This window comes from Pelmatolapia mariae, linkage group LG16_19, assembly GCF_036321145.2.
Source record: "Pelmatolapia mariae isolate MD_Pm_ZW linkage group LG16_19, Pm_UMD_F_2, whole genome shotgun sequence".
Lineage (NCBI taxonomy): Eukaryota > Metazoa > Chordata > Actinopteri > Cichliformes > Cichlidae > Pelmatolapia > Pelmatolapia mariae.
The window spans coordinates 37,633,604-37,654,912 of record NC_086241.1 but is presented as its reverse complement, the minus strand read 5'-3'; the positions used below and the strand labels follow the sequence as shown (position 1 = coordinate 37,654,912).

General features: G+C 44.1%; 1 protein-coding gene across 4 annotated transcripts in view; it reads right to left on the bottom strand.

Moving 5' to 3' along the window:
- Positions 1-21,309, bottom strand: part of raph1a (Ras association (RalGDS/AF-6) and pleckstrin homology domains 1a) — a 122,753-nt gene that overhangs the window by 8,870 nt on the left and 92,574 nt on the right. For 3 of the 4 annotated variants that reach the window (XM_063499656.1, XM_063499655.1, XM_063499657.1), the window contains 15 exons: positions 19,531-19,665; positions 19,332-19,440; positions 18,749-18,888; positions 18,418-18,660; positions 17,053-17,208; positions 14,728-14,898; positions 10,159-10,233; positions 5,700-5,777; positions 4,154-4,228; positions 3,976-4,060; positions 1,801-1,922; positions 1,198-1,263; positions 907-1,050; positions 719-829; positions 508-606 (listed from right to left, as the gene is read on the bottom strand). In XM_063499656.1, the coding sequence (XP_063355726.1) occupies positions 508-606; positions 719-829; positions 907-1,050; positions 1,198-1,263; positions 1,801-1,922; positions 3,976-4,060; positions 4,154-4,228; positions 5,700-5,777; positions 10,159-10,233; positions 14,728-14,898; positions 17,053-17,208; positions 18,418-18,660; positions 18,749-18,888; positions 19,332-19,440; positions 19,531-19,665 (1,809 nt within the window). The remainder of the gene's footprint in view (positions 1-507; positions 607-718; positions 830-906; positions 1,051-1,197; positions 1,264-1,800; positions 1,923-3,975; positions 4,061-4,153; positions 4,229-5,699; positions 5,778-10,158; positions 10,234-14,727; positions 14,899-17,052; positions 17,209-18,417; positions 18,661-18,748; positions 18,889-19,331; positions 19,441-19,530; positions 19,666-21,309) is intronic. The other variant, XM_063499658.1, reaches the window with a different exon arrangement.

Genomic DNA, 21,309 nt, shown 5'->3' with positions numbered 1-21,309 from the left:
TAGCAGGCAATATGAGGCATGCTTATTAGATCCCATCTGTGGGCTGTCACACACACAGTCACAGCTCTGTGCACAGTGGACTTCAGTCAAGTCACAGGTTACACACTCTTATAAACAGGTAGGCTGAGAAAAAGAGCACAAGGGCAATCAGAGCGCTTAAAGTTTGGCAAAGTTAGCCGGTACAGGGTGTTAGACCATGGAAAAGAATTAGAGCTAAAACACATCATTTAACAATAAAAACAGGATCCGAGTTGTTGTTGTTTGTTTTTAAATAAACAACAGCATCCTAAACACTGGCAAACTCTTCAATTTATACTCGTTTTCATATATCATATCCAGAATAGTTTCCCAGTTTTTCATGGTGCAGCAGCATGGTCCTGTGTCCCACAGTCTGTGAGCCGCACTGACATCATATACTACGAGTGAACCATCTCAAATTAGAGCCCTCGTGTAATGTAATATGACAAGGAGACTGTGTGAAACTCGCAGCCGTGTCGCCACGTTTACCTTAGCGATGCGAATACTGTTGATCCACTGCTGCAGGGTTCTGACATCATCACAGCAGAGATATTTGATGTACTGGGACTTCTTCTGGATCTGAGGGTGCTACAAAAACACACACTGCATTAACTCACTGGATACTATTAGTTTTAGACCCATCCAATCGTCACTACAGTTTTTCACCACTAGATGGCAGTGGAAGATTATGTCCACCTACCTTCAGCACCATGCAGTAGTCTGTGGGAGCCTTGTACTTGCTCTTGTAGTCCTGACCAAGGTAGACATTAACATGATCCAGCTGGAGGAAACACGCCAGGTCTCTGGATGCCTACACAAACACACATATCTCACAACTTTGCACCCCAACACTTCTGACTGTATGACAAAGCTGCCTCCATTACACACCTTGGCCTTGCCCTTGGGAACGTAGTAGATGCCTGAAGCCCTCAGCAGAAAGTAGCGCTTCTTCCAGGACTTTTTGCCATCCTCCTTCAGCCATAAGACACCCTCCATCTCAGGGACGGACACTGAGCTGCCCCCGAAACACTCCTGATATACAAAAACACCATTTTTATTTAGCCTGAAATTAAAACCATCACGTGGAGCACTCATGCTACATGTTTAGCCAGCGTTTCATGTAAGGATCCAACAGAAGGGAATCTGATGAGGAAAAAAAGAATAAAAATAGAGACCGACCTCTAACAGAGCCTCCTTGTTCCTCTCGGCCATCTCGCATGTCTCCTTCCTCCCCAACAAGTAGTTCTGCAGTAGACAGTGAGCATGAGAAAGAAAGGGAAGGTGAGGAGCAGTGGTTGGAACTCCAAGAGAAGGTTCAGTCAAGGCTCATTATTGTCCAACTTCTGGTTTAAGGTCAACCCTAATGTTCAGAAAAAAGCCCCACTGTGACCTGCACTATGTTGCATGTGGAGGAGATCTGAGGCTCCACTGGGAACCCGGCACTCCAAGCTGGTGCAACATGCAAGAATCCGTCCCCATGAATGAGAGCGGTGTCCTGCGGCGCTGTGAGGGACAACATGCCACTTCTCCAGCTTGCTCATCACCTGTTACCATTTACAAGATTTGCGTGGAAGCTTCTCCACCTCCTCTGACAGAAAACTCAGCTGAATTCTTGAGTTCTGACAAACTGGAGGACACCCAGCTGGCAAAGAAGAGACACGCGTGACAAGGCGGCTTGTCACGCGTGTCTCTGCGATGGCGTTTGATTCTAATAAGCCGATTCCTGAACTTTTAAACATTGAGTCATAATTGCAGGGTGCTTTACAGGTTCATGTGTCTCACCTGGGGGTTTTTGAACAGAGCATACTTCTCTATACGCTCAGTGAACATCAGGCGGTTCTGGCTGTCTCTGGTCCAGTTCAGCAGGTTCTCCACGAGGTTCTCGTGATCCTCAAAGATCCGCTCTGCATACAGTCAAAGACCGCAGCATTAAAATCACTGCTAGTCCACCAGGTGGTCGAACACTTTCAAAGATTTTTTCATGAAGCAAACGATAAAGCACAAAGTGTTTCACACGAGCAGCCAAATGTTAAGAGTGAAAGATGTGGAAATGTCACCGCTGGCCTGATACAGTTCAGCTTTCAGCGCGTCCACGTTTAATATCTATAAATCTCAAAACAAATCTCAGTTTATGACTAACATGTGATTAAAGAGGCGTGTTTGTTGATACACGGCAGCTTTCCTTCAAATCCCTTCACCTATCCTTCAATCAGCAGAAGAATCCTCATTAGATTATTCCTGCTGTGCACAGTGACATCAGTTTCAGGTCTTAAACAGGAAGTCAGTTTATTGCTAAAGGGCGCCCAGCAGGGTGCTGGTGGCGGTGTGGGTATGTGAGGGTGGTGGTGGGTGGAAATAAACGTGGAAAGCATCACTTACTTGATTAATTAGTACAGCTTGATTTAAATCTAACACCAGGTTGTGGTCGGAAGCAGAGCTTTTCGAGACGTGTGGATTTGTGTAAACGAGGAAGAATGTGATCAAACACACTGTGACGTCCCTCTCTCTTTTATAACACTGCTGACCGCAGTTCAGCAGAAGCCCTGAAGATGTAGGTTAGATCCCACGCATCACTGCACAGGACCTACAAACAGACTCTGTGTGTGTGTGTGTGTGTGTGTGTGTGTGTGTGTGCGTGCGTGTGTGCGTGTGCGTGTGTGCGCGTGTGTGCGCGTGTGTCAAAGTCTGTTAAACTGAGTCGAAGCTTGTAGTACAGTGTGTGCTACATACACACAGTTCAACCCCCAAAGGAAGTGTGTGTGTTTGCAGCTGAATATCTGTGCTGTCACTGATGGCGAAACATCACTAAACACAATTACAAATCTAAGCTAAACACCAGAACTGAGCTTCACTAGTTTGGTTTAACTCACTGAATAAGTCTGTTAGCACCAGATCACAAATCCCAGCAGAGCATCTGAGTCTGCTTCACACGGTGAACTCGACTACGTTACACTCATTTAACAACAATGTAAGAGCATTTTAACCCTCTCAGGCTCAAATTAAGTTTTAGTTACAGCAGAAATCTGATATTCGGGGAAAATTATTAAAAAAACCCAAAAAACTCATAAAATATGTATGTGGGGTAATCAGGTTGTTAGTTGTAAACTGTTGCAAATCTGCAACGCCTGCCTTGAGAGGGTTAAAAAGAATCCTCTTGTTGATTGATGACCCATAAAACCAGGTTCAGTTTCTAAGAGCTCACATTGAACACATAGCTACAGTGATGCTAAACCAGATGTGACAGTGACGGGGGATCGAACCGTAATATCTGTCAACCACTGCTCATTAGCCAAAACATGGATTTAATGCTCCACATTTTTGTCCCAAAATAAGTGACTGAGCCTAGAATTTCACCTGGAAGATGTTTACTGGGATCAAGGCTAAAGTCAGTTTTCCCAAAGACTGTATGACTGGAAGTACGTGTGCAGCAGCGTGGGACGTCAAAAAGAAGGCACGTCACGTAGTGTCCATGTGTAAATATGGGAACAGTTTAGAAAAGCATGACTCAGGCTGAGTGTGGATCAGCTGGTGTTTAGGGATGAGGTCATCTAAGCGTCCACTGCAGCCACTAGCTGTACTTTCATACTGCATTTTCCATCTGTGATATATATATATGTTTATTTTTATGCTCCTCTTTTGCTCCCTTCCCATTTCTGACCCACTTGTCAGACGGACGTGTATTTGGGATTTTCGAGGACTGAACTGGAACATGTTTGTGGTGGAAACCTCTCTGCGTGCTGTGTGAAGGAGCTCCACATAGATGGAGACGTTCGCATTAGTCTGTACATATCAGGGACCCTCAACACGAACTTTTAGCAGTGCTGCACATTAAAAAACCCAACATATTATAACATTTTTTAGTAACTTCTCTCCCTGTGTTTGCTTTCAGGAAACAGGAGTATTTGACACATGACATCATGAGCAGACAGAAGAGCCTCTGTGTGCACGTGCACTCACCCATCTGCAACTCGCTGATGGTTTCCACCAGTGACCAGTCCGCACTGTAGCCACAGTGAGATTTCTCCAGCAAACTGTCCAGAACCTAAAGACAGGTACACACTGTGAGATTAGCGCTGTGCTCATACTCTACTGCTTTTTAAACTAACTGCACGGCTACAAGCAGCAGGAGCCGTACCTGTCTGACTGTTTGCCGTTCGTCCACCATCATGGTCTTTGAGCTCTCGTCTGACAGATGAACACGAATCACCAGCTGTGAGCAGGACCAGGAGGAGAGAGCAGAGTACGTAACACGGCTAAATGTGAGCTGCTAACATCTCGTAGGCTAACCTTAGTCAGGCTAATGTTGCAAGCAACTAACGTTTTCCTTCTAGGCTAGCGCACTGGCTAATGTTAGCTTTTTATGGGTTGAGGAATGGCTAACACAATGTTTTATATAAGCTAATAGCATCATTGTTTTCAGCTTCTTGTTTTCATTTTGCAATTTATTGTTTTTTTAATTAAATCTCCGACACTGAAACCAACGCTAAGCTACACTCATTTTATTAAAGCTTTTCTTGAAATAACTCCAGAAAGTTACAAACGTGACTGATTACTTTATATTTACAGTACTCGTTCATTTATTGGTTAGCATAATATAGACTTGTTCATTTTTTTGAAAATGATAAAATATGTTGCTATCTGAATATTTGTCCCATCTCCTAGTACGGTGTATGTCATTCCGTATGCTGCGAAACAGTGCAAACTTTGTAGACACTTCAGGTTTACCATCATCTACGCAGTGATGTCAGGGAACTGAAATCAGTGCACCATGAACTGAATTCAAACGTTAGGAAAAACATCTGAATACACTGTTTTCAGTAAGAAAGCTTGCACGTAGAATCTGACACTCATACTCGCAGAAGCTTGGGTGAGCACAGCTCCTGCAGGCTGTGGTAAAGTTCAGACAGGCTGCTGTCAGGTGGAATTATGGCCTGTTGTGATTGGTTCTCTTTGTCAGTCCTTTGTGTTAATCACGACCAATCACCAGCGATAGCAGTGCGTTTGAGTCAAAGCAAAGATTTCACTGTAATTCTGAGTTTCCAAAGCATCCAGAAACGTGAGCTGGTCTCTTTGGTGGGTCAGCGCTGCCACATACATGATTACATTTTTAACAACCTCATCTCAAAAGTCACCTTATATTACACTTTCCTATAGAGCCAGTTCTATGCAGCCAGTAAGTGTTAATTCTTGTATTATTAAAAAACGTGAGCGATTTTATTAAAATGGTTTGTGTGTGATTTTATGGGCTTTGTGCACACAGCTGTTCATACATCTGCCTCTTTCTCTAATGGGCGCTTTTGCAGACATGGTGCTGAAAGATCACTTTTCTGGAGCTTTGTGCAGGATCAACATACAGATGATTCATAAGACACACACACCCCAGCTACCTGTGTGTGTGTGTGTGTGTGTGTGTGTGTGTGTGTGTGTGTGTGTGGTAAATCTAGGTTGGTAATCCCTCCTCTCTCTCTCTCTCTCTGGGATTGGAACTTAACTTGCAGCGGTCATTATGTAGAGTTTGCTCAGTGTGTGTCTGCGTGTGTGTTTTATGTGCATGTGTGTCGACCCCAGCTGTTACTGACCAGAGCTTTCAGTGTGGAGTAAAACTGACTTGACCCAGAAAATAAAGTGCAGCAAACACGTGCCACAGACGCAGCTACCAGACAACAACATGCATGGCTCACCTTCTTCACCTGGGCCTCCTTGATCTTCTCGAGGGCCACTCGGATGTTCTCTGCCTTCAGTTTGGCAGCCTGCTCCTCCTACAGACACACACACAACGGTCAGTCAGTGCAAACTGCCAGCAGTCACTCAGCATCAAGCCCCGTCACCTACCTGATTCCTCCAACATGAGTTCATCGTTTAATTCCCTCAAACAGCCAACACTTCTGTGTCTGCTTAATGTCAAATAATATTTGCGAGGTTTAATTAAAGAAAAGTCCAACTCCAGAAAATGCCGGCGTTTAATGTTTGGGTAGGATCGATGCATTCCCAGCTGGCTGTGTGCCAGCTTCCCGTCTCACCAGGCTTTGGATACGCTGATGTAGAAAGAGCCAAAGAGGTTAGTGCCACCGCAGACAGCCACTGTCCAGGGAGCCCAAACTACGAGGAACCACGGGAAGAGTTTGGCTGGCAAGCGTGCCTGTCCTCCTGCGTCTCTTCATTTTAATCATCGTCATCAGCGCGTTATTGGACAGCACGGGAAAATGAGACTGGATTAATGCACGGCTGTTGGATTATCCAAACTGAGCGCACGCAGCTACTTCAGCCTGGACAGACGCCGCTGTATCACGTCAAAACAAGAAGAGGAAGGAGTGGAGGAGGAAGACAGTGGATCGGAGCAGCTTCAGGCACAAGACCTAGAATCAAACAGACTGACCGTTTACGCTCAGGCTGACTAATGCAACCATCCGCTGATCTGCATACTAACAGACTCGTGTATCAACGAGCTATCAGACTTACTGAGTCGATCCCAGAGTGAAAGATGCTACCCTGTCCTGTCACAGCCTCCCTGGCCGATTGAGACTGAGTCAATGAGAGGAGGAGACGGAGGGAGAGATGCACCCGGCTGGGGGAGGGGCATTGTTGCTGTGCCAGCTTACATGGAACAGCACTGATCTCTTTATCTCAGGCTCTCATGCCCCCTCCTCACTGACTCTCCACACTCCTGCTGTGCTCTGCCCAACACAGTCATCTCCTTTCACTTTTCTCCTGCTGTTGTCCTCACGACCACTCTACATCTCAAACTCTCTTTGAGTTGGATCCAGTTTTAAGGGCTCTGACACGAAGCCCCGAGTATGGAGGCGCTCTGCTGTCAGTCAGGTTACATGAAAACAGGAGCCATGTGGTGAGTGAGGAGGAGGAGATTAGCAGCCACTTTCCCTCAAACCCCTTCCCCCACCCCCTAAAACACACCGAAGGATGGACACACACACACACACACACACACACACACACACACACACACACAAACAAACACACGCACACCAAATTCTCCAAGCAGCACTGAAGCGAACAGCCTAAGCTCATAAATAGCTTCATAATCCAGTGCCCATATTTGACTGACCTTAATTATTCTACTTGGGCCACAGTTAACTGTCATGAAAAAACATATATGGAAGCAGACAATCATTCAGAGGTACAGTACTGTGCAAAAGTTTTGAGCCACCCCTCATTTCTTTATATTTTGCCTAGAAAAAAGTGCGATGAAACCAAATGTGCACAGATGGAACTAATCCGGCCTGACAGTCACCGTTCCACTGAGACCACGTCTTCACTGCTAGTGGATCAGTTTTAGGGCTCCTGTCAAACCGTTGGCAGGACTTGACTAAAGCCAGTGAAACAAATGGTGGGTTTTTGTGATGGGCTGTTAGTAACAAAGTGTCTCTGGACATCATTTAAAACTGGTTCTTTGCTGCTTCATCCTTTCAGTCGGGGCCGTTTTGATGCTTGATTAACTCAGAGAGGGTCAAGTGGCTCTAACGGTCTGATGGCTTGACTGAAAGTCAGACAAACAACAGCTAATGCCCAAAGTAGCCCAGAGAGCTGCTGCCCAACACCACGTATTAAAGATGTAAGGGGTTGCTCAGGCACAGTACTGTACTGAGGCTGACATTTAATAAATGGTAATAAATCGTGATGAATGATGACGTTTCCCAGAAGATGGCTATGGTTAGCTTAAAGTGCCAGTAGACTGTTAGTAAAATATGTTTCAGTGTTATTGAAAAAGCTTCATTTTTGAATACTTGTTCATTTGTACTGAACACGCCCGACCTCTGACATCACTGTGTTTTCCATCTTGCAGCATAATCATCGTCTCTCCGTCTCACAGATATTCAGCTGGCCTACATTATGAAGCAACTAAAATGAGCTTGTGCTCAGGGAGAGATCTTCTGCCTTTGAAGTTTTCTAGGATGAATCCCCTCTGAGCTGCAGCATGCTCAAAACACAGCGCAGAGATGAAATGCACAACTGGGCCAGCAGTGTGTGAACAAGAGTGTGGGTGGACTTATTGCTGAGGCAGTGTAACACTGACACAAAAACAGTATGCAGACCTGCTGCATCCAAACACACACACACACACACACACACACACACACACACACACACACACACACACACACACACACAGTCTAATGACTGCAGATAATTACGCCCGCAGTGTAATCACTGCTGCAGGAATTAGACTGGCCCAGAAGCTCATAATCTGCCTGGATGGTCGGGGCCGTTATGCGTCCTCTAATCTGGGACCACAAATGAAAAGAAAACACGGACTGTTTCCATTTTCCCAGAGACAGCTCGAGCATGTTGTGTGAATCAGAGTCAGAAGTAGTGCAGGGAGGCAGCAGCGAGACGGGTCTGACCCACAGCGGTGTGAGAAAACTGGTAAAACATTCGTTCGAGTATATTCACTGAATTCTTAGACACAAGAGTCAGGAACAGTACAAATACTCTGCAATGAAATGCTGCTTTAAAAGCTGCTTGATGCAGTTAATTTCGTGGACTAGGATGATATTCCTTTTTCCTCACATCAGTTTTTGAGCTGCTATTACAAAGACGGCTAATGCCAAGATCTCCCAACAAGAGAGCCCACGGGCAGCTGGCCACTTTGTGTGCACGTGTCTATGTTTGATGCTCCTAGGAAGTGAATCACCCCCTCTGTCCTCCAAAGGAGATTACTCCTGCAAATTTGGCACATTCTTGTAACATCCAATCAAAGTGCCACAGTTGCTTTTTCTTCCAATGAAATCATGTCATTGCCGATCCAATCAGGATAAAGCCTTCTTACTTGCTTGCTATTTAAGCTGGCCTTCCTAATACACACAAATAAAACCTGCAGCTTAAGAACCACAGATTTTCCGACAGTTACGATTGCCACGCTTCCGTCCACAGACGTCCACGTTCAGTGTTACTACAACTTCCACTGCAGTTAGTGAAATTATAAAGCGGCTAAATAAAAATAACAAAGTTCCAAAATAAACAGTAAAACACAAAAGACATGAAAATGTTGGAAAAAATAACATAAGAAGAAAAACGAGTTTAAAAAAAGAATAAAAAAATATTGAAAATAAACTGGGAACGCCTGATCTCCACCAGCAGCCGGGATGCTGATCCCAGTAACTATTAGAGCTAGTCCCAGTATCAATACCAGCACCAGTCTCTGTTACTGCTTCTGGCTCCAAACGCTCGTTAGCACAGAGAACACAGCCTGGCCTTTGGTGTTAATAACACCAACCCTACTGACAGCCTGTGGACCGTGGTTTCTGCTAACAAAGCAGCTAATATAAACTGTCCAGAAGAGCGCTCACACTCAGCCCGAGTTATGTCACAATATGAAATATTGAAATATTATTACACACGACGTCTTTTTTACTGGAATGCAGCGTCCAACACCGGCTCAGCTGGTTTGAGCTTGTAAAAGCAGACACAGAAGAGTTGGCTGTCACACCTGCTCACCTGTGCTTGGTCTCATTATCATAAGTAATCCTACATCCTCATAATCCCCAAGATTTTACATTTACAGGCGAACGGGGCAAAAAGAAAATCACACAGGTGGGGTGTGCTCCAGCGACACACTGACACGCCTCACTGGTTTTTAGCTGATGTTTCGCATCAGGCGAGGTTTCATAATTCAACATGCACACAGAATAAATGTACTGACATATTAGCAGGTACATACTGAGTTTATTCCAACTTTTTCCTGTGTGGTCTTAACCTTCAAAGACTTGGTACAGCAGTAAAACGTACATATGTCACACATAGTACACGTCCAGTGAAGCGGCATTTGTCTTCACTCTTACATGAAACAAACCTTAATTCAAAACTGTCTCTGCACTTGGCTGCAGGTATGACTGAAGGCAAACCAGCTTTTGCATCACTGTAACAAACACAAACCGAGCAGGTGCTCACAGCACACACAGCAACATCAGAACGAGCACAAAGCTGTGCAATACAAGGTTCAAACACAGAGTTAGAAAAGGAAGGCAAAGAGCGAGGTGAACAGAGTTAACATGCACATTGCCAAAACTTGTTTTATCGTGCACATGCATGTTTATTTGACTTATGTAGAAGAAGGTGGAGGAGAGGTTGGATGCTGACGTATGAGGGCAGAGGGGCAGTGTGCAGAAGTATGTGGGGTGTCACCTTGGTCAGTAGGTGAGAAGGTTTTCCCGCTATGTTTCTCAAAATCAGCGAGGTTTCCCTGTCCAAATACGAGTGCTTGAAAAAGAAAGAGAGAGTGCCGGTGAATCGATCTGGTGTTGATTGGTTGAACGTGGTAGTTTAGCAGAAAGCTGTATGGTCAGGCAGAGATCAGAGACAGAAACCTGTGAAGGAGAACTGCACACACAGCAAACACATTAAAGCACTGATCAGCTCTTAATGGGAAGGATATTACATCCCAGTGACCCATGTGAGGTTGGGGTTATGTTAACCCTGACCACAACCTGTTTATATGGAGTTTTCCCCTATTCGCCTACACCCAAAGTTCAAAAAGCAGTTGACTTCAAAGGTTACGCCTTTAAATTTCTTCATCTTAAAGTGTTTTTGTGGCATGTAGCACAAATACACGCTGATGTCAAGAGATTAAGACACATATCATTTGACAGTCATATGCAAAAACTTGTTTTCATAAAAATAACCCACACTGCCGACGGTACCTGTACTCACAACTTCAGTTCAGTTCAGTTTACTTATACAGCTCAACAGCAGTAGGTAAAAACGTGAAAGTCGTCTGCAGAGACCAGACTGAGCCGACTCTGTCAGACACGAACAAAATCATTTCATCATGTTGGACGGACCCTGGGTGAAGTTTGAAGGTTTTTAAAATAAACTACAACACAGTCACATGACCACAAAGCTCAGGATAGGGAAACTAGAAGTGCAAAGATACCAGTTAATTTAGGACTTTGGGCTGATTTTTGTGGCACTTTCTAAAAGATTTGTGTCGTCGTTTCTGGATTTGAAAGCATGAGATTAAACCTGCATTCTCTCAAATAGTCAGCAGGAGGCAACACAAGCAGAAGTCGCACAGAAGCCCACTAATGGGCTCCAACACTAGCTAATACAAACCAATGCAACTCTTATTTTGTAAACGGTCTCAGAATGAATATGGAGCATGTAGCAGGGTATTCTCAGGGGCTGCATGGAGACGCTGTGGTTTCACAGGACCACGATGGTGATGGCAAAGAGCACTGAGTGTGAGGCTTTACACTGGCAATCGGTGTCACAGTGGAGACATTCAGGTTTTATATGTCTCTGCAAATGTCAGCACATATTCTCTAAAAACCACAATAAATACAGGATATAGCACAATGAGACTGTTCCTTTGGTTGCAGTTTTCCATAAAGGAGAGGAAAATGGTGCCAAACATGCTGATGGATTCAAGGAATGACAAACTGTAGTGTTTAGTTTGCAGTTTGGGTAATAATGTGGGAAACATTACATCAAGGTTAAATCATCTAAACAGAAACGAGTACAGTGAGTCACAGCAGCTCTACGCTTCAGGGCTGTGCAGTAAAACACACAGTGTTTACTACTGATTCACTAAGTTTACTACAGTATTACTCGAATTTAAAGGCAAAGCTAAGAAAGAACCTGCAGACAAGTCTGTGGCACGGTGAGACTTCCTGTACATAATCAGAGCCACTTCACCCAGACTGAGTGCAGCACTACACTGAACTCTCTGACCAAAGACAAACCATGAGGCACTTTAAACAATGACACAGGTTCTTTCATCTGATCTACTATTTAGGGGGTAATGTTAAAATCTGACGCCTAACCCATCCTCTCTCTTCTCATCTTTAATAATCTGATCAGAGTGCACATTCGCTTCAATCTCTAGAAACTATTTTATAGAAAGCATTAGGTCTGTCGTGATAGCCGCAGATTAAAAAATAATATTTAGGTCAGACACACATAACTGATCTGACCCGTCCACAGTGTGTGTGATTCTCTCTATGAAAAGAGCTGCTACCAAGAAACAACCAGATCACGCGTGTCCTGTCACATGTAGAAAGGTGAGGCTGGAAACTGGAAATCTGACTGAAGTATTAAATATTCTGAATGGACAGCTCTCTGGAATGATGACAGAGCTGACCTGCACTGTTGGTGCCCTTTAGAGCAACTCGATGTATTTACGAGACAATAATAGACTCGATTTTCTAATAATAATAATCATTTCTGCTAACTCAGCTTCATCTAACCAGAGTACGCAGTGAACCCAAAGGTGTCTGACTGTCTGGTCATACACACCAGTTACAACTTTGTAACTGAGAAATTTCTTAGTACAACTCCATGCGTTACACTATATACTTATATATGCTGACAGTTTATTTTTTTATCTAACATGACGTCATGATGTTTTTAATTTGACCACATATAAATCTTCTGTACTGAAAGCTCCACGTTAACATTTAAAGCTGCATCACTGCCTCAGAAGCTGCTGCTGTTAGCATGATGAAACACAACATGTGACAGTTTTCATGAGTTCCAGGCAATGACTGAAGGATTTCATCCAAGTATTAAAACATTCCTTATATTCATAGTTAAGTTAATGACCGATTCCTGCAGCTCCTGTGCTTCAATCACAGGGTCACTGTTTTCTATAGATGATGTGTCACTGCCCAAATACTGACTTCACTGTGGTTTCTACGATCGGACCCCCTTTCAAACATTCAACAATACCCATCAGTATATTTCTGCTGTGTGGTGAAAGAGAAAAGAGGCCGGCGTGTCCTAAACTGAACAACAATCAGGCTCCCAGCCATGCTGCTAGCTGACAGCACTAACTCAGAGCTCATATAAAACCTTTGTGCGTCCACGGGAGAGCAACCATAACTAGAAAGTTCAATTTACTGAGTCCAGATATGGGGTTATTTTTACTGCCCTTAATACACGGTCGGAGTGAGAGCCTCAGTGATTCAGACTGCACCAGTCCACACTTTCTAATGAGCTGGTGGGAGAAATGCTCTTGGCAAACACAGTACAGCATTTCTCCTCTTCCTCCTCTGTGTGTCTTTCTTCCTCAGCCCTCTCAGTATTTGGATGTTTTGTGTTGCTAACATGTCTTACTCTCACATGCTGACTCACTCTTGCTTCTTCCTATTATTCTAATATTATTCATTCTTCATTCATTCCCTGTTTCTTCTCTGCTCTCTCAGACAAACTGGAGCAGTAACCCCGTTTCCTCACAGTAACAGGGTTTGTGTTTGCAGTGGAGCTGATTGGTTTTTGTTAAACAAGGTGATAACACTAACAAGGTTTGAGGTTCAACTTCCTCAGCAAGGAAGAAGAGAGAAGCTCTTATTTGTGGTGGTATGTGCGCGTCACTGAAGGTTTTCTGTTGGAGCAGTGTGGATTATAAAAGAGGCGAGGACAGAGCCTGAAGCAGCACGAAGCACCGCTGCTGCATAACCCAACACACACTAGTAACAAACAGCCGACAAGGTTGTGTTGTTGGAGAGGAAACAGTGTGACGTTGCATCGTTGGTGCTGGTCCCAAACACTTTGAGTCTCATGGAAAAAAGACGGCTAAAGTTGGTCGTTGGGGGTTTCTGGTTACAGGCTGAGAGCACGATCTCTGTCGTTGCTAAAACTGAAAGAAGTGGGTTAAAGGATCAAACTTTGGCAGGCAGCATGAACCACAGCCTCCTGTCCTATCTGAACCATTCAGCACGCAGCTGCCAATGATAATTTTGAACTTGAAATGGATTATTCACTTGTATATGTGTATGTTGGGTTTGGGCCGGTTGTTCACCCAGTGCTCACCTACACTGCCGTATGGTGTACACTTCCACACTGTGTGGCTCTCAGGGCTTCAGCTTTCTTTGTCTTTAAGGAGAACATGTGTGAAACACTGATGCGTTTTGACCATGAAGTGAGGGATGAATCAGACTGATAGCTACACAACAGTCACTGATTCATTTATCGTCAGTTTGACTTCAATGAGACCAGAGTTTACTGAACAGACACGAGGCTGCAGTAATAATAAGGAAGCCTTAAACTGGAACCTCACCTGGAACTGTTTACCCAAGTCACACATGAAGTAAGGACAACTGTATTTATGCTGCCTCCTGCTGGACTCCAAGAATCCATGTTTAAGGCTATTGGTGTTATTGTCATAATGTCCATCTTTTACATACAGTCTATGGAAACAAATTGCTTTACATAAAGAAAAAAACGTCTTTTTGGAAATTCATGTTGTTGGAAAGTCTTCTGAAACTGCGAACACTGTCCCTGTAGAAGGCAAACCAACAAAACAAACCTGCCCAGCAGTGTATACTTTTTACACTCATCTCCAGCTGCAACACTAGAATGATGTATGCATCCATTAATAATATCATGCATATGATTCTTTATGAGTGTATTTTCACCCTCAAGCCACTAAAACTGCAGGAGTAAACTACATGAACAAAACTTACCTGTGTGCATTTCTGATGAAATGTTTGGACTTGCTGAGCGCTCAACACATGTTCTATAATTGTGTGTGTGTTGTGTAAATGCAGTTACTGTGTGATGTGCTTAATCGGCTCATTGTAACAAAGGCGGACTCAGCTGTAATGCCAGTCAGTCAATATCTGTACTTTTAACCTCTAATCAACCACATGACCTACTTGTTTGTGAGTGAGTTTACTCGTCATCACATTATCTACAGTAAGGTATCTTATGTTCAGCTAAAGCAGCACAGGACAGTACAAACAGAGAGCCGTGTACCTCCGTGTTGGGATGACCTCGACTGGCTCCTTCTACTGGGGGCGCCACTTGCTGGCCGTCTGAGTCAGCGCACAGAACGCTGTCCAGCGAGTCCATGGAAGAAGCCGAGTTAACGGAAACTCCGGATGCTGAGGTGACGGAGGAGCGTGACGAGTGGACAATCGAACGTGCCTAAAGTGGCAAACCAGAAGAAATAAGAAGGAGGAGAGGCTCTGTCATCTTCAGACCAGCTGGACACAAACGCTGGACAAGCCAGTAGAGAGATAATAGGCTAATGAGCTTAAAATGCTGAGATGATGTGCTAAGAGACAGCAGTTTGCTGTTTAACTACTAACAAGCTGCTAGCTGCTGTCAGTGTCTGTCTCTGACGGTGTCGGTGAGTCTTCCTGTCTTTAAATACTAACCCTGAGCACAATCATCAGCACTAGGGCTGCCACAAACGATTATTTTGATTGTCGACTAGTCACCAATTATTTTTGCGATTAGTCGACTAATCAGATCATGCATCCATTGGACGTACAACGTACAGCTTATTGCACCAGCAGCATCTGCTCTTATATAACTATCATTAGCTTACAGCTTTAAGTGTTTCAGGTATGTGCTAACTAAAACTAAAGACAAGATGATAGTTTATTAAATTTTAATGACATTTGCAGATTGTTTCAGTGGAGTTTAATAAACTGAGCCGTCTGCTCCTTGCTATCTAAAACATAACAGGACACAGGAGTAAACTCTTGAGCATCTCACACTTCTGATAATCAGTTGTCTGCTTGACGTTTATTCAGCTGTGTAAAAACTATAACTTTAATCTCAGCCAAACCGATTTACTCAGGAACAAATAAAATACTGAAAAAAGCCAAACAATAACATTTTTAAGTTATCTAAGTGACTTATATATCATGTTTAACCTGAGTAGCCAAAGACGGCGGTGGGTTTGAAAACGATTTGCCGGGAGTCCGGTGTTCTCAGCGGCTCTAGTCAGCCTTGAACGCCGGCTAGCTATCGAGCTAGTGGGTAACAGACGTCTCCGAAAACGTCGGAGCGCTTTTGAAAATATGTGGTGTCTTGATAAACTGAGCAGATATTTGAAGTTTGCACAGCTACATTCTCGCCTGCAAATATGTTAAATGTTTATTTTGTGACCCAGAAAGAATAATGAGAGTAATATTAAAACTAACTAGCTGCCGCCATTGTTGGAAACTAAGCTGGGCTGCGCTATGAATTCTGGGATAGGTTGGGCCACAAAGTACACACCCGACCCATCATTCAAATCTGGGGAAATGAAGGACGCATTTGTCGGCCGCATTTGTCGGAGTCTCTGAATGTGGACAGTCTTCGTCGTGTCGCTGTAACGTATTTGGCCTACAAATGTGGCCACAGGAGGATGCAGTTCCTGAATTTGGACACAGCTACGATAATGGAGACTGCTTCTTCTTCTTCGGGGTTTAATGGCAGCTGGCATCCTGGTACATGCAGTGCTGCCATCTTCTGTTTCAGTCCGTTATTACACTCTTAAATCCTGCTACTTATTCCTGCGTCTTTCAGGATCTTACAAAGCTTCAAACGACGTGTCGACTATTAAATTAGTCGTCGACGATTTTGATAGTCGACTAATCGTGGCAGCCCTAATCAGCACTTATGCTTTGCAGTATAAGGTAGACCCTAAAACAGTGAAACACAACAGTCCAGCCTGGAAGTAACCACAGCGAGCATTTCAAACACAGACTGTGGTCACTGCGAACTAATCAACTTCTCTAAAGATCAGTCTACAAGTAAATGTATGCTATTTAAATATTGAAAGTCACAGTGTTTTCCCTCTAATTCTAAATATTGAAAAGAAGAACGAAGGCAGTCCTGGGAATGTGTCTGGTATAAAAAGGTTCACATTTGGTAAAGTTTAGGTACCCATGAAACGTCCGTTTATTAAATGCTTTCAAACTACAGTCTCTGTGTAGCAGAAGTCTTGATAACAGGCGCTGTAACCAGCACTGCTGTGTAATTGTACTCAACACCGTACTCAGCTTTGCTTTTATTAAACATACAAATATCTTTTATCTTATATGACATGGCTCCACGTAATCACAGCCAGGACACAGAAACTGAGTAGACGGGATTCGAGTTCCTTCTATAAAGACTGCAGAACAGTGTAGAGCCATCGCTCTCACATCTGAAGAGACCCATAACCAGTTTACTGAGCTGACTCTATCCTCCTGCTGCCGTTTTACTTCTTTCCCGCTCTTTCTTTCTCTTTTCTTTTGTTGCCTTTGTAACGCTGATGTTGTGATGAAGCCAGAGTGCAATCAAAAGCACAAGCTCTGCTCTTACCTCATGTTCGCTGACCGTGCCGACCGATCCTGTGCGTCGATGCTGCCTCTGAGAGGATCCGGGCCTTCGCATCGTGGCCGATGATGCGTAGGAGGAGGCTGAGCTAAGAGAGTGGGAGGAGGTCTGACGAGCAGCTTCGTCCATACTGAGCGAAGCCTGAAGGAGACACAAACAGAAGCAATGAGATAAAGGACGCACCGAGTACGTCTGCCTTAACAGCAGGAAGGGAGCGCTTTGGTGGTGCTGTGGATGTGTCATCACTGACAGATGATGCAGGTGGTGCTTGATGAATCAGCCCTTAAAGTTTTACCCACTAATATTAGGGCTGTGTCACATCTTATTGTTAGAAAACTAGAGAAATATTCAGATCTTACCTCAGGGTATCCAGGTGTGTATCCAGGACTGTCTTATGTTCAGGCCTAACATCTGCATACGTCCGTGCAAAAAACTAACTAGGAAGCATTTGGAGACCGACCCCCTCCCCCCTCGCCGATGCTTAGATACAGAAAAGCAGGAAAGGCCTTTATTTGCTGGTCAGTCACACGTCTGGCTTATCACGCTAAAGAGGAGTAACAACGCTAACATCCTTAACTGGTCCAAGTGCTGGTTGCAACCTGAACCCCTGAGCTGAGCTGTGTTAAAGGCCACCGGAATGAAGGGAGTGGCAAAGATGACATTAATGGCAGCACAGCGAACATAAATGTACATGAAAGATGGATGTGGTCACTGCGACGCCACCTGTGGGTTCTGAAGCATCAACATGTCCACAGCCATGTTATTTTTTTGGAGCTCGAGGTGATAATGGAGAATGCTGGCAAGCTCTGGTAGCAAGCTGCATCAGCCTGCAGCTACAGCTGTCAATCAAATCAGCCACGGCACTTCGAAGAGCATCCAAATGGGCGAAGTAAAACAAAGTTTATAGTTGTTAGGAAGCTGAAACAGTCCACAGAGACCAGCACTACGTCTGTCGCAGGGTGTGCTACGTCTTATCTGTGCTGTGAAGTTGGAGACCTGGACCTGGGGCCAGGCTCGAGTGAGTCCAGAGTCATACGTGGAGCTTCCAGAGGATAAATGATAAGGTCATACTATAAAACAAAACATAAAACATGTGTCTACTTGACTTTGAATCTTCCTTTAACCCAGACGTTGTATTAATGTGTTAGACTGTTATACTGTGATGTCTGGAACAAGTGTGATACTCATATCTGACGACTATGACAGGAACAAACAGAAGAAACAGACCACAGCTCAGAGAAACAGGGCTCAGCTGTCCTGCCCTTACTCTTTCTGCATCAAGTTTGATTTTTCGAGTCCCAACATTTCTTTCTAATAAAATTAAATGTGTACTTTTTACTGTTTTCACACCTTCTCCAGCTGGGCTGTGATGTCATCCAGACTGAAGTTAGAAGCCAGGGCTGGTCTCCCGTGCTGCCCAGCGGGAGCTCTGATGGTGCCAGCTGGTGATGCCCTGGTGCTGCTGCTGCTACTGCTCGCCCCGCTGCCGCCACCCCCACCGCTAACGCTGTTACTACCACTGCCGGCAGCACTGCTGCTGCCCCCTGCTGGCTGCTGCCTGCTGCTGCGCCCAGCTGGGGGCTTCTGGCGAACCTGGAGAGACGAGAAAAAAGAAAGCGTTAGCATAAGAGGCACAGTCGGTAAACGTACAGCCAGCGACAAGAGGGATGATTGTGCGTACCTTGGTATCGGTTATGCCCAGACGGGCCATGCTACCAGAGCTGTTTGGTTTGGCGTTGACGGTGCTGAGTTCCTGTTCGATGGAGCAGAGGTCGGCCATGAGAGCATCAAGATCCACATTCTCCCTCTGATTCAAGGCCTCTGCAGAAACAGAAGGATGTGAGGCAGGAACAAAGAGGAGGAAGCAGGCATGGCTGAATAAGAACAGTGGAAACGTCAGCGATCTGTACGGAGAAGGTCGTTCATTATGGATTAGAATGGCAAAACGCTTTATGGTAACTGAAAATGTACTGACAGAGTACATCTTTAACCAAACATCAGGGCAAAGAAATACGACAGAGAAAAGCACTTTTTTATTACGCTTTTAAAATCCAGATGAGCAAGCTGCTGAAACTTTTTACAGACGTACGCACACTTGCTGATAACGTGTGTACGTCTGATTAGCAGGACTTGGTTGTCATTTAATTCCTAAGGAAACAGTAAGTGTGGGCTGCATCGTCCTGTGGGGAAAAAAGGAAATCCGAGAGGAAAACAGGAAGACTACAACTGAGAAGAAAAAGAAGAAGAAATATCAAATGTCTGACCGTTGATGTTATACATGGAGAATCTGTAGGAGAAGTTGGCTATGTTGGTCTCCTGTCTGAGCGGAGGCTTCTCCTGAGGTGGCCGTTCCGAGCGACCGTCATCCAGGCTCTGGATTGGCAGGCGAAGCAGAAAGGAGAGTGTTTACATGCACCTGCATTTCTAACACAGATAAGCATGGACTATCCATGCTCTGTGTACCTGTGTCAGTTTGTCCAGCTCTCCCAGCCAGGCACCAAACATCTTATCCAGGTCCTGGTCCTCCTTGTCACTGTCCTCCTCTTCCTCCTCCTCCTCCTCTCTGACCTCCACCTCCTCATCTGACAGCTGATCCATCTGAGGATAAGAAGAGTCACGCTCACTAATGCTGCAGCTTCAGGAAAACCCGTGATCTCTGTGCTCCATCTGGTGGTCAATAGTGTGTACTACACCCTTCTTAAACCCCGTCTAAAGCTTGTTGTGTGAAAGCTGCAAATTCAGTGCAAGTGGTTAACGTATAATAAATAGACGGGCAGCAGGGATCTGGCTCCAAAGAGAGTCCAGCTCAGTAAAGCAGACAGGATGGAGACGTTCAGCGTTTCCTTTGGGATTTTCCAACAATTCAAATGCACATTAGAAGCTGCTCAGAAGATATTTGTAGTCTGATAATCTCTCAGATTTGAATTATTAAGATGACTGAGAAAATAGTCCCTGCCCCAGCACACCTTTAATAAGCCCAAATGATGGCCCTAAATTATTGTGGTTAGTGACCCTCTTACAGATAACCAGTAAATAGACTACAGTTTAAATGATAAGGCTATAAGACAAGTCATCACAATGAGTGTGAGCCAGTAAGCACTGCAATCAGCTGTTACACTGTTTGGTCCTTTGACCTTCAGTCTCCACTGTGCCCATCTTGATATTTTTGACATTGCGGTCAAAAACAACATTTTCTATAAATTACATAAAGAGAACTATTTAATTTCTCGAGCCCTTTGAGTCTGATTCACAGGAAGAGTTGGAGCGGTTTGTTTCCACAGCCCTAAAATAGTCATCGTAAGCAGGATTTCTAACAAAAGAGTCCGAGAAGCCAGAAATGAAAATCCAGGGGAAAGGTTAAGAGAGATTAACTGTCGGTGTACCCAGACAGAGAGCGAGTCAACACACTTCTGGAGGGAGCGTTGCTTTGATTAACGTCTCAGAGTTATTTAAATATACTGAGAAACAGATCAGAGACACAGACACGCAGCAGCTGTTATACTTTGGTGTGCTGACAACCAGCAGCAAAAGAATTTTATTGTAATAAAACCGATGCTCAAACGGTTTATCAACGTAAAACCATGAACTGCAACCAAACATGGATTTAGTCAACAGGCTAATTCCAACTACAAGCTCATTTCTTCAGTAAATAAAAATACTGCTGACAACACAGTTTAGCTGAATGAATCGCTTAACTTTGAAGAGTATTTTGAGAAATAATTTCAAATATACTTTTATTCGCCAGAGTTACACAAGTATCATATTTATGTCAGAAGCTAAGCCATAGTCAGAAGATAGCTAGCATAAAAACACAGTAACAATATTAGAAACACTGACACTCATGACACCCATATTAACACAGCATATATAGAATATGGGAAAACCCTCAGACAATGAAAACAACTAACCTAGCAATGCATCTCATGGTAGACACGCTAATGTCAAAGACTGTCTGGCTACATAATGTGATATCAACCCAATTCAGGAAAAACTGGAAAGTTGTGTAAAATGAAAAGAAACATAGAAAGAAATGATTTGCAGCTCTCAAAAACCCATATTTATTTCATAAAACAACAAAGGAAATGTTTAAACTGACATGTTTTATTATTTCATTGAAAATATTAACTGATTTTGAAGTCAGCTCAAAAAAAGTTTGGAATGAAGCATAATGACGGAAAAGTAAGTGGTGCTAAAATCAGCTGGAGAAACATGTTGTATGTAATTGTAACTGGTCACAGGTCA